Source organism: Dipodomys merriami, unplaced genomic scaffold (genome assembly GCF_024711535.1).
Source record: "Dipodomys merriami isolate MVZ:Mamm:240054 unplaced genomic scaffold, mDipMer1.0.p SCAF_16, whole genome shotgun sequence".
In the NCBI taxonomy this organism is placed as follows: domain Eukaryota; kingdom Metazoa; phylum Chordata; class Mammalia; order Rodentia; family Heteromyidae; genus Dipodomys; species Dipodomys merriami.
The window spans coordinates 4,611,719-4,629,749 of record NW_027202937.1 but is presented as its reverse complement, the minus strand read 5'-3'; the positions used below and the strand labels follow the sequence as shown (position 1 = coordinate 4,629,749).

The 18,031-nt window shown below is 55.1% G+C and overlaps 2 protein-coding genes across 5 annotated transcripts in view; one reads left to right on the top strand and one right to left on the bottom strand.

Moving 5' to 3' along the window:
- The first annotated feature begins 1 nt into the window (after position 1).
- Bysl (bystin like) lies at positions 2 to 8,485 on the top strand. Its single transcript, XM_070023766.1, has 7 exons — positions 2 to 461; positions 3,600 to 3,762; positions 5,625 to 5,763; positions 6,054 to 6,187; positions 6,998 to 7,158; positions 7,347 to 7,449; positions 7,854 to 8,485. Exons 1-7 carry the CDS (start codon positions 200 to 202, stop codon positions 8,197 to 8,199), a joined length of 1,308 nt encoding a protein of 435 aa, XP_069879867.1. The 5' UTR covers positions 2 to 199; the 3' UTR covers positions 8,200 to 8,485.
- A 1,921-nt stretch (positions 8,486 to 10,406) lies between these two features.
- The window catches only part of Ccnd3 (cyclin D3), a 70,396-nt gene continuing 62,771 nt past the window's right edge, over positions 10,407 to 18,031 (bottom strand). For 2 of the 4 annotated variants that reach the window (XM_070023763.1, XM_070023762.1), the window contains exons 2-5: positions 14,659 to 14,874; positions 11,864 to 12,023; positions 11,172 to 11,308; positions 10,407 to 10,803 (exon numbers count right to left, since the gene is read on the bottom strand). In XM_070023763.1, the coding sequence (XP_069879864.1) occupies positions 10,636 to 10,803; positions 11,172 to 11,308; positions 11,864 to 12,023; positions 14,659 to 14,829 (636 nt within the window). In that variant the 5' untranslated portion in view covers positions 14,830 to 14,874 and the 3' untranslated portion in view covers positions 10,407 to 10,635. Of the gene's footprint in view, positions 10,804 to 11,171; positions 11,309 to 11,863; positions 12,024 to 14,658; positions 14,875 to 15,190; positions 15,299 to 15,821; positions 16,399 to 18,031 lie in introns of those variants that run through there. The other 2 variants (XM_070023765.1, XM_070023761.1) reach the window with 2 other exon arrangements.

Genomic DNA, 18,031 nt, shown 5'->3' with positions numbered 1-18,031 from the left:
GGACTCCCGAGCCTTTTCAAGGGCGGGTCGACGCGTGCTGCACTTCCGGCCTCCCGACAGTAGGCGGCGCGGTGGTCTCGACGTGGCCTCTTGAGCACGCGAGTTACTGCGCAAGCGCACTCCGGGCCTTTCGCCACCGGGCCCCCCACCCCCACCCCCACGTGTAAACTGTCTCCGTAGTTTTTTCGGGGGGAAAAAGATGCCCAAGTTTAAAGCGGCCCGAGGGGCCGGGAATCAGGAGAAGCATGCGCCCCTGGCCGAGCAGATCCTGGCCGGGGACGCAGTGCGGGCCGGGACCCGGGAAAAGCGTCGAGGTCGCGGGACTGAAGAGGAAGAGTACGTGGGGCCCCGGCTGACCCGACGGATCCTGCAGCAAGCCCGGCAGCAGCAGGAGGAGCTCGAGGCGGAGCATGGAGCCGGGGACCGGCCGGCCAGGCCGCGGGAGCGCGCCACGCGGCTGGGTGAGTGCCGGGGCGGCGCCCAGTGCTTGGTGTCCGTCCCTCAGCCCGGCGCCAGGGGCTCGCGCCTGTAATCCCAACTGCTCCGAAAGCTGAAGTCCGAGCGTCGCGGTTCGAAGACCGTGAGAACCGATCTCTAATTAACCACCCCAAAGCCGGAAGTGCCGCTGTGGCTCAAGTGGTGGAGCGCTAGCCTTGAGTACGAAAACCCAGACGTGCGGCACCCTGGCTCTGAATTCAAGCCCTGGGGCCCGCACGCGCGCGCGCGCGCGCACAGTCCGTCGGGAGACTCGTTTGGAATTACAAGGAGAAGGGCACATTACACTAATTTTGTAAGTGTGTGTGGAGTACCCGTAGTGCTTTGCACTCTGCTAGGAATTTGGATGGATAAATTCAGACAGGTGTCTTGACTGTAGAACCAGAAGTGTAGCGAGGAGAGATACAGACAAATAGAATAATACACTCGTTAGATAAAGCCACATATTCCTGGTTACGATGGCATTCATCTTAGAGGTCAGTGTCAGGCTTCCAGTTTTGTTTTGTTTTGTTTTGTTTTTGGTCGTTCGTGGGTCTTGAACTCTGGGCCTAGGTGCTGTCCCTGAGCTCTTCAGCTCAAGGCCAGCGCTCTACCACTTGAGCCACAGTGCCACTTCCGGTTTCCTGGTGGTTAATTGGAGCTGAGAGTCTCACAGACTTTCTTGCCCGGGCTGGCTTTGAACAGCAATCCTCAGATCTCAGCTTCCTGAGTAGCTACAGGCCTGAGCCACTGGTGCCTGACTGGATTTTTTTATCTTCAAAGCTGAGACTTGGAAAGCCATTGTGGAGTATTCAGATCTGGGAAAGAAAGGAAAGGAGAGTGGAAGGAAATGGAGGAGAAAAGGGGAAAGGAAACAGGGCCAGATGGAGAAAAGCGAAGCCAGCCTGGAAAGCCTCCCAGGCTAAATAATGGAGTTTGGGTTCCAACTGGCCCAGACAGAACAGCTTAAACAAATATTTTTTTTTAAAAAGGGCTGGGAAGGTGGCTCAGTGGTAGAGTGCCTGCCGTGCTTGCATGAGGCTTTGGGTTCAATTCCTCAGCACCACATAAGCAGAAAATAGCCGGAAGTTGTGCTGTGGCTCAAGTGGTAGAGCGCTAGCCTTGAGCTGAAGAGCTCAGGGACAGCACCCAGCCCCAGAGTTCAACGGCCCCACAACCGACAAAAAAAAAAAGCCCAAGCCGGGCGCCGGTGGCTCACGCCTGTAATCCTAGCTACTCAGGAGGCTGAGATCTGAGGATCGCGGTTCAAAGCCAGCCCGGGCAGGAGAGACCGTGAGACTCCTATCTCCAATAAACCACTAGAAAACCGGAAGTGGCGCTGTAGCTCAAGTGGTAGAGCGCTCGCCTTGAGCTGAAGAGCTGAGGGACAAGCGCCCAGGCCCAGAGTTCAAGCCCCACAACCACCAAAAAAAAAAAAAAAAAAAGCCCAGGGCTGGGAAGGTGGCTCAGTGGTAGAGCGCTTGCCTTGCATGCCTGAGGCCCTGGGTTCGATTCCTCAGCACCACATAAGCAAAAAGAAAAAAGCTGGAAGTGGCGCTGTGGCTCAAGTGGTAGAGTGCTAGCCTTGAGCTGAAGAGCTGAGGGACAGCACCCAGGCCCAGAGTTCAGGCCCCACGACTGGACCCAAAAAAAAAAAAAGCCCAGCATATTTTTTGTTACTAGGGTTTGAACCCAGCACCTCACACTTGGATAGGCACTTTACCACTTGAGCTGTGTTCTAGCCCCTTTCTGCTTTGTTTTTCAGATAGGATCTTTCACGTTTTACCTGGGTCCAGCCTCATACCTTGAGCCTCCTACCTCTGCCTCCATTGTAACCAGAATTGCTGGCATATGCCTCACCTTTATTGAGATGGGGGGGTCTCACTAATTTTTGGCCAGGCTGGCCTCAAACTGTAATCCTCCCAGTAGCCTCCTCCCAAGTAGCTTATGGGTGTGCCCCTCCACACCCACCATTTGGCCACTTCTGATTTTTCATACTCAATAGATGCTCATAACCAGTTCAGAGTTGTTAACTTAGATCTGGGACAGACTCCTCTTGCACTCAGACTGTCCATTCACAGCCTAATTACGTTCTACCCATCCTCTTATGCCCATGCTACTCACTTTGGCCCAGTATCCAGACCATCCAGCTGTGGGCAGATCAGCGTTTCTGTGCATCATTGTCCCCTTTGGAACTGGGTATAATGATGGCAGCAGATGTTGAGGTTATCGAGGTTAACCAGGTGGCACTTGTGATATAGAACTGTTCCCACTACATAACTGAGGGTGGTGATATGTTACCATTATTCATTGCTATCTCATTATTTCATATGTTCCATTTTGCTTCTCAAGCAAGATTGCAAGTTCCTGGGGACAGGAAGATAGTGTGTATGTGCCCATCTTTTTCTTTGCACACATCTGTATTATACTGCATGGCTAAAAGTTAAATTGAATGTGGAAAATGCACTGTACAACTTGTAGTAGGGCTGAGAAGGGAAAAGTGGGGAAAGCAGAGGAAGGGTTGACATTGTCTAAAAAGAAACATTCACTATCTGATGGTAACCATCTGTACAACACCTTAACAACAACAATATAATTCTACTGAAAAAAATTAGATTGGGAATTGGAAGCCAGTGGCCCACACCTAAAATCCTATCTACTCAGGAGGCTGAGATCTGAGGACGGAGGTTCGAAGCCAGCTCAGGTAGGAACATCTTTAAGACTCTTACCTCCAATTAATCAACAGCAAACGGGAAGTAGTGCTGTGGCTCTAAGTGGTAGAGCACTAGCCTTGAGCAAAAGAGCTCAGGGATGGTACCCAGGTCTCAAGTTCAAGCTCCACAACCAACAATAAAAACAAAACAAAAAAATTAGGCTAGGAAAATGGCTTAGTGGTAGAGTGCTTGTCTAGCATGCAGAAGCCCTGGGTTCAAGTCCTCAATACCACATAAACAAAAAAGTCTGGAAATGGTGCTGTGGCTCAAGTGGTAGAGCGCTATCCCTGAGCAAAAGAAGCTCAGGAATGGCGCCCAGGCTCTGAGTTCAAGCTCCAGGACTGGCAATAACAACAAGAAGCCCTTGTGTCACTCCTAGCCATTCTCATCCCTTCATCTTCCCTCCTCCAGGGCCGGGATTGCCGCAGGATGGATCGGATGAGGAAGATGAGGAGTGGCCCACCCTGGAAAAGGCAACCAAAATGTCTGGGATGAGCCACCAAGCTGAGGTGGTTGTAGACCCAGAGGACGAGCGTGCCATGGAAATGTTCATGAACAAGAACCCTCCAGTCAGGTAGGGCTGGGAATTCAGCCAGTGGTCTTGCCCACCTTCCCTTCCTCACCTCTGCAAAGTGTCTGAGCATTGCTAGTTGTAGGGAACCACATTGGCTAAATTGGACCTTCCCATCCTCAGAGGGAAGGGCCCAGATTCTCTGGGGAAAGTTTTAGTTGAAGACTATGCAGGACAAAAAGTTATTGAGACTCCATCTGATCGGTGTTTCCAGCTACTCTGGGAGCATAAGTAGGAAAATCATAGTTTTGAGAGAGGCCAGGGCAAAAAACATGAAAACCTGTCTGAAAAAAAAAAACTACTGCAGGGCTGGGAAGGTAGCTCAGCGGTAGAGTGCATGCCTTGCAAGCATGAGGCCCTGGGTTCGATTCCTCAGCACCACATAAACAGAAAAAGCCAAAGTGGCGCTATGGCTCCAGTGGTAGAGCACTAGCCTTGAGCTGAAGAGCTGAGGGACAGCGCCCAGGCCCAGAGTTCAGGCCCCATGACCAGCAAAAAAAAAAAAAAAAACTACTGCAAGCCGGGCGCTGGTGGCTCACGCCTGTAATCTTAGCTACTCAGGAGGCTGAGATCTGAGGATCGTGGTTCAAAGCCAGCCCAGGCAGGAAAGACCAAGAGACTCCTATCTCCAATAAACCACTAGAAAACCAGAAGTGGTGCTGTAGCTCAAGTGGTAGAGCGCTCGCCTTAAGCTGAAGAGCTGAGGGACAGCGCCCAGGCCCAGAGTTCAAGCCCCATGACCGACCAAAAAAAAAAAACTACTGCAAGAAGGGCTAGAGGCATGGCTCAGATAGTAATGTGCCTGCCGAGGCAGCACAGGATCTTGAGTTCAAACCCTAGTAGCTCCAAGAAGAGCTTTACACTCTTACATCCCTCCCACCCCAACCCACCCACACAATTGTGAGTTATTAGCCTCCTGAGCCTGCGTTCCCAAATCTGTGTAAGGGGAATAAAAACACCTCTCATAATGTCACCTACGTGTCACACAAACTACATAAAGTAGTGTCTGAGAAGTCCCAAACTTTAAAGCAGTGCTGGGGACTGAACCCTGGATCTCAGTAGTGCTGAGCAGGTAGCACCCGGAGGTGGTTTTCAGTGCACATTGGTAGCCTGGGACCACAGCCCAGAGCAATGGCGGCCTGACACTGGCAATGGCGGCCCCACACTGTACGGTGGGACTGTGTGGTGCGTCCTGCTGAAAGAGGCTGAGGAGAATACAACTGCTCTTAGAAAGACTGCCACAGGTTTTAATAAATAACAAAGCTGCTTGAACCCAGGCACCCTAGAGAGGGCAGAGTGGAGACTTGTGATTGCAACGATGTCCCCTCTGCCAGCTCAGGGTGGGTATATCTGTAGCTGGCATTCCCTGCCTACAGAGTCCTTAAGTGAATCATGGGGAGTGGGCAACACTTGAGGGAAACCGAGGCATGGTCATAGGCCCAAAGTTATAACAGTGGGAAAGCCAGGATTTAAACCTGAGCAAGCTGAATTCTCTTTTTTTTTTTTTAATTTTATTTTATTTTATTTTATTTGTGAACATACTGTACAGAGGGGTTACAATTACATGGGCAGGATAATGCGTACATTTCTTACCAAGCATTGCAGCCTCCTCCTTTGTTTACCCTTCACGTCCCTTCCCAGCCTCCCCCCTCCCCCCCAGCAAGCTGAATTCTTAACCTCTGCTGGCTGCCAGCTTTGTCCTAAATCAAACAACTCAGGACCTTTTGCTCTCTGCAGCCATTTGTGGTGGGTGGGTGGACACGGTGGGCCGAGGCTACATGTCTCCGTGAGTGCTCTCAAGGGATTGTGACTAGCATCCCAAGCCTCCTGGGCAGTGACCATCGCTCCCTCCCTGTCCCGCTCAGGCGCACCCTGGCAGACATCATCATGGAGAAACTGACTGAGAAGCAGACGGAGGTGGAAACGGTCATGTCGGAGGTGTCAGGCTTCCCCATGCCACAGCTTGACCCCCGGGTCCTGGAGGTCTACAGAGGGGTCCGAGAGGTACGCGCAGGGAGGGCAGCCAGGGTGACATAGTTGTACAGGGGTGGCAGGCTCAAGACATTGGTCCCCCCACCGGTGTCAGATAACATGACGGCTGGGGAGGAAGGAGGCAGAGATCGTGGGTTCAGATTCCTGCCCTGCCTGCAGAGGCCGAGGGTAAAGACATTGAACTCTGATCCTCGGGAGAAAGGATAGTTACGCGACCGTGCTGCGGGGAACCTGGTGGGTGGTGAGTGCCGATGGTGGCGAAGGTGCCTGAGCTTGCCACCCCTTCCCATGCGCATGCTCAGGTCCTGTCTAAGTACCGCAGCGGGAAGCTACCCAAGGCTTTCAAGATCATCCCTGCACTCTCCAACTGGGAGCAGATCCTCTACGTCACAGAGCCTGAGGCCTGGACTGCGGCCGCCATGTACCAAGCCACCAGGTAGTGAACATGGGTTCACATGGCCGCTCTGCAGGGGAGGCGTGGGTGCACAGCTCTCGCAGCTTTTACTATCAAATTGGAGCTGTGGTCAAAGCTCTCTCCTAACACCATTCACAGCTCTGCTGCCTTCAGCCTGGGCGCCAAGACCCAGTTGGCACTGCCTTGAGTGAACCTCTAGGGAAGAACTATGGCTATTGGGACAATCAGAGTGGCCTCAGAAGTACGTGGCTCTCCAGGCAGGCTCAGGTCCCTCATGACAGCAGAGTAGAGGAGACCCATGATTTTGGGGGTGGAGGGGATGGAGAAACAGCTGAGGAAAAGCAAAGATTTGGCTGGAGGGTGTGGCTAAGGGAGCACACTAGAAACCCTAACATTTAAAACATGCATGCCCACTTGGGTGCCCGGGCTCATGCCTGTCATCCTAGCTACTCAGGAGGCTGAGATCTGAGGGTCACAGTTCAAAGCCAACCCGGGCAGGAAAGTCCATGAGACTCTCGTCTCCAATGAACCACCAGAAAACCAGAAGTGGCTCTGTGGCTGAAGTGGTAGAGCGTTCACCTTGAGCTGAAGAGAACAGGGACGGAGTTCAAGCCCCACGACTGACCAAAAAACAAAAACATTCCTCACAGAAAAAACACCCTATTTGGGGGCATCCTGTTGCCTCTCCTGTGCCTCTCTAAGCCAGCCTGGGGCAGGCACACAGCTCCCACAACTCCTCCCTACCCTTGGGTCAAATCCTGCACCCTCCACAGTGACGTGAAACGCCAGGTGGAGACTTATTCTGTGACTGGGCAACTCCCACCCCACTAGGATTTTTGCCTCCAACCTGAAGGAACGCATGGCCCAGCGCTTCTACAACCTCGTCCTGCTGCCCCGCGTGCGGGATGACATAGCCGAATACAAGCGCCTCAACTTCCACCTCTACATGGCACTCAAGAAGGCCCTGTTCAAGCCAGGAGCCTGGTTCAAAGGTGAGAGTCCAGAGGCAGGGAGGAAGGGGAGCGAGGAGCTCTCCTCCACGGGTGGTTGAGACACATCTGACTTGGGCGTGGCTGGCTGGCTGTCTCTTGGGCAAGCATTCCCAGGAGGGTCCCTGGGGTGTCTGGACCTCCTGCGTCTCAGCTCAGACTACAAGTGACTGCGCTCTGGCCCTGCCCAGGAATCCTGATCCCACTGTGTGAATCGGGCACATGTACCCTGCGGGAAGCCATCATCGTGGGAAGCATCATCAGCAAGTGCTCCATCCCCGTCCTGCACTCCAGGTCAGCGTCATGGGTGGGGTGAGGGATTAGCTGGCAGGACTTGAGCATGGGGAGGGGAAAAGTATGGATGGCTTCCGTCAGTAGGTGTCATCACACCATTAGAATGCAAGTTCCACAAGAATAAGATACCCAGAGCCTAGCATGTAGTACGTGCTCAGTAAATGGCTGAGTGAGTGACTGTATGGGGACCTGGGAGAAAGTAAGGACTGCTTGTAGTCCCGGTCAGAGGCAGAGGGGTGGAACAGGTGTATGTGGAGATGGAGACTGGCATGCGGGAGTATAGTAAGGTTGCCTAAGTGAGGAGACACTTCTGATGGGCCCCTGGGGAACACCATAGTGAAGGGCCGGCAGAGGGCGAGGAGACTCAGGATTTCCCCCTCTTCCCCCATGTCCCTTTCCTGCAGTGCGGCCATGCTGAAAATTGCTGAGATGGAATACAGCGGTGCCAACAGCATCTTCCTGCGACTGCTGCTGGATAAGAAGTACGCGCTGCCCTACCGCGTGCTGGACGCCCTTGTCTTCCACTTCCTGGGCTTCCGGACAGAGAAGCGCCAGCTGCCTGTGCTCTGGCACCAGTGTCTCCTGACATTGGCCCAGCGCTACAAGGCAGACCTGGCCTCAGACCAGAAAGAGGCCCTCTTAGAACTGCTCCGACTACAGCCTCATCCACAGCTATCCCCCGAAATCAGGCGTGAGCTTCAGGGCGCAGTCCCCCGAGACGTGGAGGATGTCCCTGTCACCATGGACTGAGAAGGGTCACTGTCCTCGTCCAAGAGGCGTGAGGGGGAGGGGGGGACGGCACCAGAACTTCTTGGTGTCCGAGGTTCGTGACAGGACCTTGGGGGTATCTGTGGCTCCTATGCCATTGGTCCCCTCCCTGTACTCCACGTGACTGGCTCCTAGTAGACCTTGGTGCCTGCTCATTTCTGGAACCTGATTTGAGGCTCCACACACCAGCTAGATCTTGAGTACTTCCTCTCCAGCTGTGCTGCTGGCCACTAGGATGTAGATTAAACAAAGGCAGGTATTTATTGAACCTCTGTGCCTTGTGTAGTCATGGGGACCTTTCTACTTCCCTCTGGCTGGAGATGGGGGTTGATCTTCCTATTCTTGTCTCAGGAGGTCCCCCCACCCCTTGAGCTCCAAGTTCCTTTCTCCAGGCTGTTTCCTTACCTTTTTGGTACTCACAACCCTAGGGCTACTTGGGCAGTGCCTTCCTGTCTGAAAAGGACGTGAGTTGAGTTGGGACAGCGGCACGAAAGGACTGCCCCTGCCCCCAGACAGGCAGGAAACAGGAACAGTTGGGTCTAGGTTAGCACCAAACAGGTCTCTTCCTAGCTTTCTGGGCAAGGAAAGCTTTAGATCAGTGAGGAGCAAGCTGGCCAGATGCTGTTGGCAGAGCAGATGAACAAAAAATGATTCACATTTTGAAATAGTGGGGGCAGTTAAAAGGACAGCCAGTTTGTGATGCCAAGACAGGAGAATCACATAGAACCCAAAGTTCGGTGCCCATGGGTTTTTTGTGGCACGATTCTACCTACCCCACCCATCTTATTTCCTGTGGCTGCCTTTTGTCAACACCAGCATTGACAGTCAGGCCACTGTAGATCTGGATGATTTATTCCAACCTATTTGGGGACTGAAATTTTTAAAAATTTAAGTTTGCTCCTGATACAAATTTCACATCTGCTTATATGTAACTTAATTTTAGCAGGCACTGGCTAACTATAGCAAACTACCCAGCTGAACTAAGCCAAATCACCCCCCCCCAAAGCACCAGTTCCTCACCCCACTTCCTGTGGGGTACATCCACATCCAAGGGGTGCTGCTTCATTCCCACCCCTGTACCAGACCATATTCCTCTTGTAAGGGCAAGGATTATAGGCCGTCCCACCAAACCTGGCTTTGGCTTCATTCTGTGCCTCAAGCCCCAATTTCCACGGCCCTGCGAGCTTTGCCATGCAGTTTCCGCAGTGCTCAGCACTAGTGATTTTTAGGAATGCCTACGTCAAAGCAAGCCCAACCCACCGGGGCAGAGACCATCTGGCTCTCTCCATCAGGCACTCTGCTCAGACATGTGACTCCTGCCTCCTCACCTCATGGCCCCTGGAAACAGACTAAAACCAAGCAATCGCAGAAGCCAGAGCCAGTTTTATTCCAGAGTTTTTATTAAGGCAGCATGATGGTCCTGGGCCACCAGCCGGAACCTTGTGACCTTAGGAAAGACCTGTGTCGATGGGGCTTGCCACCCTCTCCAGATGGGAGCTCCGTCACCTCCAGGGTCCCCCACATCCTCCGACTGGAGGCTGGGGCAGAGGGTCAGAGGGAGAGGGGGGCATGGCCCCACCCCAGGCTGTAGCAGCTCCTGGGTCACAGTGAACCTCTAGCTGGTAGCAGAAGGAAGGGAATCAGCAACCACCAGGGTTACTACCACTTAGGGGGTACAGGCCCCACTGTACCCTTATAGTTGTATTCAATGCAGTTAATAAATTAAAATGACCTCATCCTTCAGCACCAAACCCTCAATCACAAGCTGAGCGGAAAGCAAAGCGAAGAGGGATCTGTTTGTTGGTTCTTAACCCTCTGACCAAGGCCTCCGCCCTTCCCTCTAGGAGCAGCTGGGAGCATGGATTATATAAGGGGCCTCCAAATTGCTGAGGGAAGCCATCTCAGCTACATTCCCCCTCATGTCAATCAGGATGCCTGAAGGACCCCAATCCAAATGCAATAACCCTAGGAGGGGCAACACCTTCGGAAGGCACTGGGGCATTTTGGCAGTTAAGAACATGAGAACCCCAAAAGGGCAGGGATGGGGCAGGGGGGAGCCTCAAAAGGGAATGCTGGTGCATGGATTTTACCTGTTCAAATTCGTCTGACCAGCCAAGGCCCAGCTGCGTTTAGTCAAGGCAAGAGCTGAGCTGGTGGGGGGGGGGGGGGGGGGGGGGGGGGGGGGGGGGGGGGGGGGGGGGGGGGGGGGAAGGGCTGGCTGGCCAAGCAGGCAACATGGCCACCCAGGCCCCTTAGTGCACTGCGGGGATAGGCAGAGGACCTGGCCCCTTGGGGTTTGTGAGGGGGGAGGAGGAGCCCCCTCTAGCTTCAGATGTGGCATGGATTGTTCTAGAAGCAGGGAGGGGATGGCAGCGGCCCCTCCTCTGCTTGTGGCCACTCGAGGGGGCCTGTCCTGGGCTACAGGTGGATGGCGGTGACATCTGTGGGCGTGCTGGTCTGGCTGGGCCCCTGGCTGCTGGAGCCGCGGGGGGCTTTGGGTGCTGGGCTGGGGGTGGGCTGGGCAGCTTCCCTGAGGCTCTCCCTAAGCGCAGCTTCAATCTGCTCCTGGCAGGCCCGCAGACAGTCCTGGGAACAAGAGAACAGTGAAGAGCAGCTCTCTCCAGGGCATCTGGCAGCAGGTGCAGGGAGGGAAAGGATGCCCACGATGAGGGAGGCCACAGCCCAGCCCACAATCAGTCTTCAGTTCTCAGAAACTGGCAAGAGGATGTGGCCAGAGGATGCACAACCCTGCATCTAACACCAAAGCCCCACCCTCACCACAGCACACCCCTTAGCAAGAAAGGGGGGGCCTACAACACCAAGACAGGAGTTACAGATGGCCAGAAAAGCAGGCAAGAGTGTGGAAAAAGTAGGAGCTGGGCCGAGGTTGGAGATGCCTCCCTCTAGTGGAGGCTTGGGGAACAGCAAAGGGCAGGGAAGCGCCAGCAACTCACCACTTCAGTGCCTGTAATGCCGGCCAGCAGCTCAGTGAGCTCATCCCCAGACATGGAGCAGGCGCCCAGGCCTTGCACTGCCGCCCCTATGCTGCCCGTTGCGATCATGGATGGTGGGTACATGGCGAAGGTGTAATCTTGGAAAGCAGACGAAACCATGAGACAAGGAAACCTTAAGACTAGATATAATCACTCCAAAAAGTAGAGGGAGGTTGGGAGGGGGAGGGGGAATAGACCAGAGCAGGGGCATTCTGGGAAAACCCAGCAGGGCAAAGGAGAAAAGCAGGAAAGGGCCTCTTTCCTAGAAAGGATCAGATTTGTGTTTTGGTTTATTTTGAGGGTTTCTGTGGCACTGGTGATCCAACGCAGACCTTCATTTTACCAGGCAAGGGTCTCTACCCCAAGCACAAAAAGATGGTGGTAAATAGCAAAATGTCGATCCATCCAGAGTGGATAACCCAGGACTGGAGGATGCATGAAGCCAACAGCTTGAGACTTTGGGCAAACCCTCCTGACTAATACAGGGAGCAGCCATCAGGACCTGGATAGCTCTGACTATTGAAAATGGAAATGCAAAAAGAGCACTGCTTTCTCAAATGAATTTTGAGAACACACAGCAAATCATCTAGATACTTCTCTACCCTTCCAAATTTAAAAAAAAAAAAAAAAAAAAAAGTGTGCAGGATTCTTACCGGTAGCGCACAGGGCCAAAAAAGTCTGGGCATGCTTTTTGACCAAGGCCTGTCGGTCAGTGGGCAGAGAGAGTCGGTGCAGAATCAGGGCCAGGAAATCATGTGCGATGACAGCCGCCAGGTCCCACTTGAGCTTCCCCAGGACCAGCACCTCCCATTCCTGGGGACAGGGGAGGAAGATGGAGTCAGCACTGGGGAACACAGAACGCTCCCTAGGAAGGAAACCCATGAAACTCTGGAAGCTCGAGACCTGGATTCTGCGTCTGGATTTAGGGACAGGCATGTGGGGCATAGAACAGCCGAGACATTTGCTTTGATCATTTTACAAGGTGCTAGAACTTCACGAGAATTACCCCTTTACTCCTCATTTCAGCACCCCATGAACTTGAGGCTCCTCTCCAAACCTTAAGGGGTTGAGATGTCACGGCTAGCCTCCCTCTCCCCCCACCCCCCACCAATTCTACATCTCAACCAAGTCTACCCCTCCTTAAAGGAACAGAAGTTAGCAAGAGGCTGCTCCAGTGACACAATCTCAGAGGTTCCTCAAAGGGGAGGTTGCCCAACCCAACCCACATCCCCTTGGTAGCACCTCAGGGGTGGATGCTGGGGTGGCGCACTCCACCCTACTCTAGCTAGAACCCTTCATGCCTAGTGCCCCTTGACTCAGGAGAGCAAAGGCAGATGGGTCATGAGAGCCCTGAAGGACCAAGCTGCATCCCCATGTATTTGCCCACCAAGCCCACATACCAATGCTAGGTCTTGGAGGTAGGAGGGAACCCCACCCCTGTCTACTCAAAAGTCTGGGGTTCCCAGACCTGGCTCCATTTCCGAGTTGCACACATGAGGATTTCTTCATTGTTTTATCTCAGGAAGGAACTCGTGGGTTTGACTCCTATTGAGGCAGGAATGGCAGCCCCACCCAAACCTTCCAGATCCCCCCCATCCCCCCCAGAGCTGTCCCTCTCAGCGCCTTCCTCCCACCTAGGTGTCAGCCCCAAACTTCTCAGGCCCCACAGAAAGAAGAAAACAGTCTGAGAGGGTGCTAGAAGTAAAGCAGAGAAGCCAGGCTTCTGCTGCCAGAGCCAGGCAGGATACCCAGCTTCTGAGGGAAGGCCACAGAAGACATCTGCCTAAGGGCTCTGAGTGTGGGGAGGCCGGGGTCCCAGTGTGGGGAGGCAGCTCCCCCCTCCCCTGTACTCAGATGACCAGCCTTGCTTGGACAAGCTGCAGTAGCAGGCATGGACCCTGGCTGAGCCGAAGGCATCCTGGCTGGCTCAGTGTACTGCCTAAGCCGAACCTCTCCCTCCTTTCCTGGGCCCCAACCTTCAGGGCTGCGGGAGGCTTTATTCTGGCGTTCTTTTTCAGACTTCCCTCCCAACTTGTCTGACCTTATAGGAAGTTGTCTGCACTCCACCCCCAGCCCAGGCAGGCAGGCAGGGAAGAAGAGTTCTTTCTGTCTCTTCTGATCTCCCCCCAACACACAGGCGGGTACCTCACCCTAATCTTTACACAAAGAAGTCCCTTTCTACCTTCCATCCCCAGCCCCTCCAAAAACATCCTGCTCCTCGCGCAGCCTTGGGAAACCAGCTCCACCTTCAGATTTGCCCCCAACTCCACCAGACTTGTCCCAAAGAGCTGTGGGGCCTCCCAGAATCCCAGCTCTGGCCTCCTATTCCCATCTCTGAGAGCTACTTGGCAGGAAGAGGAATCCAGTTCCCCGACTCACAGCAGTCAGGGGCCCCAGTACCCTCGCTTCCCCGCCAGCCAATCACAGCCGCCGCCTTGCTGCCCTCCTCCCTGGGACATGGGGCCCAGAAACTCCTCTCAGGGTCAGGAGAAGTCTTGGCTGGCCTGTCAGCACAGCAAGGTGAAGGGAGGTGCCAACGCATCCACCCCCTCCCTGAGGCCCCAAAGGAGGTGATGTTCAGGCCCCTAAATGCCCCCCACACACACACACTTCTCCAGAGGAACCCAACCCAAGTTCTCAGCAAGAGGCCCAAGGAGCCACTTCCCAACCACAGAGTGCCAGCAACTCCCCACAGGGTTATGAAAGCCTTGGGCAGGAGGGGAGGGCCAGGGGAGGGGGCGTCAGGACCACATCGGAAGCAGCTGCAGGGCGGCCTCCGTCCGTCTCTCCCATCCCGCTTTCCGCCAAGAGGGAAAGGGAGAGACTTTTCCACTGGCCCACAGCAGCTGCTGTACTTTTTCAGAATGAGGTCGAGGAAAGGAAGATTAGGAAGGAACTGTGTCTTTGGGGAACAGAAGGGAAGGGGGAAAGAAAGGTGGGTGGGCTGAGACACCTTAGCAAGTCCTTCCCAGCAATTAGGGGGCCTGCCTTTAATCCACTCAGGGAAGCTATTTTCTATCACAAAGTCCACGTGGGGGATAAAGACTCAATGGAGGCAGCCCCCTCCCCCACATAGAGCACATTCCACTCCCCCACTCCAGCGGGGGGTGCCCAGGCATGCCCCAGGGTTCCCCATAAATAACTCACAGTGTCTATGTTAAGCCCAGAGGCAAAGCCGTTGTGTAGTTGGCCTTGTTGCTATCTGGGGGAAAGACTAGGAAAGCTGTCGCACCCCTGAGGTCAGATGAAAGTTTACTTAAGTTCAGGCCTGCCACCCCAACCATCACACGGCATTTGACCCACCTTTGTGGGACTCCAGTCTCTTCCTCTCCCCCCACCCCAAGAAAAAAGCCTACCCGCCCTTTCCCACGGGAAAAACACCTCTGAAGGCTTGTCTTTTCCAGCTTAATCAAGAGACACATGTGTTGGGGGGGGGTTACATACGCACCCGCAACTGCCAGGCAGCCACAGCTTGGTCGGTGTAGAGGCACAGTTTCTCGATGGTCAGGGGCGTGGTCTCCCGCAGCTTGGAGGCCAGCAACAGGCAGACTGACCCCAGGAGCTGCAACTGGGCCTTTCGGGTAGGGACGCAGGATAGGTAGCGATCCAGGTAGTTCATGGCCAGGGGGAAGACTTCCTCCTCGCAGCGCTGCTCCTCGCATACCTGGGGGTGGCACACAAGTCACTCCGGGGCTGGGGTGGGGAAACACAGCGGGGGGGGGGGGGGGGGGCAGAGGGGATGCAGGGGGGAGGGGCAACGAAGAGCCTCAGTGGGAGTGGGGATGAGCTATTTGGGAAGCTGTGCCCCCCCACTTCCTCTGCCTGCCCCCCCTCCCCGACGGGGAGGGGGCCTCGGCGCCCTTCCTCACCAAGATTCCAGGCCCCCTCCCCCACGGAGGGAGGAAGGGGGAGCGGGCGGGTCACCGCGGTGGCCAGAGGGCTGGGACCTCACCCCCATTTCCACCACCCGCGGAGCACACCCCAAAGGGGGAAGGGAGGGGACCCCGGCCCGGGTTCCCTCTCTGCTTCTTCCTGCCGACCGGAACCGTACGTGGGCCACCCCCGCCGGCTTCCCCGCCAGAGCCCATCTCACACACACACACACACACACACACACACACACACACACACACACCAAGAAACCAGTTCACACAAGCACGCACACGCACACACACACACACACACACACACACACACACACAGAGGAACCAGCACATGCGCGCGCACATGCGCATACAGGAACCAGCACGCGCGCACACACACGCACACGCAGGAACCAGCATACTCGCACACATAGGAACCAGCACAGGTGCACGCGCACGCACACACAGGAACTAGCACACGCGCATGCACACGAGCCAGCACACCCACAGGAACCAGCACACGCGCCCAGGAGCGAGCCCGGCCGCGCCGGGGTTTCCGCGCCGCGCCGCTCGGAGCCGCGGTGGGGGAGGGCGCCGGAGCCGCACGGAAGCCTAGGGGAGGCGGTGGCCCTTGCCCCGCTTTCCCGGCCCGGAGAGAAGCGGAGTGACCGCGCCGAGTGACCCGCAGTCACAGCCCGAGGGAGCCGATCAGGACGGGGGGGGGGAAGGGCGGAGGGAAGGGGGGGACACAGGGGCAACTGGATGGGGCGCCCAAGGGCCAGGCCCGGAGGCTCGGGGCCATCGGGTCACCCCGCAGCGTAGCGGGGCCCACGCTGTCCCCGCGGGGGGACTGGGGGAGGGGGAGGGCGGTCGGCGGGGAGAAGCGGGTCCCGTCCCCGCGTACCTCCAGCATCCAATATGCCAGCATCTTCCGCATCTGCGGCTTGATCTCCTTCTGCACGCACTGGAAATAGGAGGCCCGAGGCACGTAGCGCTCCTCCAGGCGGAGCAGGCTCTGCAGGACACGCTGGTCCCCGAGCAGCCGCGGGTCGGGCCCGGCCCGGGGCGCGTGCCGGGTGCCCTCGCAGCACAGCAACTCCATACTCGGGGCCGGGCGAGAATCGAGAGAGCAGATCGGGAAGGCGGGCGGGCGAGCGCGGGGTGCAGGCCGGGAGAGCGCGGGGTGCGGGCGGGTCTGGCGCCGGCGCTGGCACTGTGCGGAGAAGCCCCGGCCCGCCCGCCACCCGCGCGCGCGCCGCTTCCCTGACAGGCGCCCCGCCCCTCGCGACGATGTAGCAACCGTGGAATGCTCGGACGTCGCGACGTCCCGGGGGCGGGGCCGCGCGAGCGCCCAGCGGAAAGGACTGGCGGGCGCCCGCCCCGCCCTCCGCGGGGCCCCATTGGTCCGCAGGGCCGGGGCCTGCGGGCTTCCGGGCCCTCCCGCCCCAACTCGTCTGAGGGGGCAGAGAACTTTCTGGGAGGGTGCTTTTCCCCCTCCACCCCCCCCCCACGGGCCCTCCCATTTTGCTTCTCGGACTCTAGTCTCCCGGAAAAGAACTTTGCTGCGAAGGTCATTCATTCATTCATTCTTTCATTCGTGTCTTCCCGCGCCCAGCCCTCCTTCACCCACAGCTTGCAGCAGGGAATGTGCTCACAGCTTAGTGGAGACCGAGGGTTAACTTAGCAAATTTTCAAGCAAACTCTAAACATGTTATCTTCTTACAGATGAGGAGCCTGAGGCCCAAATGCTGCAAAGGCTCAAACTTCTCGGTCGGGGGCAAAGCTTGCATAGGGAAAGCTGGCCATCTTGTTCCAAAGTCTTGTATTCTTGTATTTCTTCTTTTCTACTTAATGTAACTGCATGGCCTAGGGTTTCGCAAACAAAACAAAAACCCTTCTGAGGACTATGTTCATTTTAGCTAGATGCCTGTGTACTTTTAGGTCTGAACAGCTATGGTCTAAATCAACACTTAGAGAAATACAACAGATCACGATGACCATGAGTTCAACCCTAGTCGTTGTTGATTGGGTCGCCTTAGTTTCTGTTTGAGCAAAACCTGAGTGCAGAGACTGGATACTCCTTACAGAAATTTTTGTGCAGACTCTCTATGACCTTCCACCTCTCAAACTCTGGGTTACTTTGTAGTTCCCCCTCAACTCCACATTCCTAGATCGCACACGACCAAAAAGCAGACCACAAACATGTAGAAATGTTGCAAATCAGAGGAGGCTCTGAAGATCCCTGCCTCTCCTGGTGCCCTAAAGATAGGAGCGACCAAGGAAGTAACTAGAAAAACACTGCATGTAGAAAGTGGAGGAGGCTGGGAATGTGGCTTAATGGTAGAGTACTCGCCTAGTATGCGTGAAGCCCTGGGTTCGATTCCTCAGTACCACGTAAGCGGCACTGCATCTCAAGTGCTAGCCTTGAGCCAAACAAGCTCAGGGACAGTGCCCAGATGCTGAGTTCAAGCCCCAGGACTTGAAAAAAGAAAAAGAAAGAGCAGAATCTATACCAACCATTTGCAAGAAATTCTCTTTTCTTGGGGCTGGGAAGGTGGCCCAGTGGTAGAGTGCTTGCCTTGCATGCATGAGGACCTGGGTTCGATTCCTCAGCACCGCATAAGCAAAAAGCCGGAAGTGGCACTGTGGCTCAAGTGGTAGAGCGCTAGCCTTGAGCTGAAGAGCTGAGGGACAGCGCCCAGGCCCAGAGTTCAGGCCCCACAACCGGACCCAAAAAAAAAGAAAAAAGAAATTCTCTTTTCTTATAATCAGTTCTATGACATTATTATTTTGGCAGTACAGAGATTTAAACTCAGGGTCTTGTACTTACTAGCCAAGTATTCTACCTTTAGTTAGACACCACCCCCTCAGCTAGGTAATAAACTTTATTATAGGGGAGTTTTCACATCCTGAAAATATCCTTTTGTACTACAGAGGAGGTAGAGGAAAACATGAAAT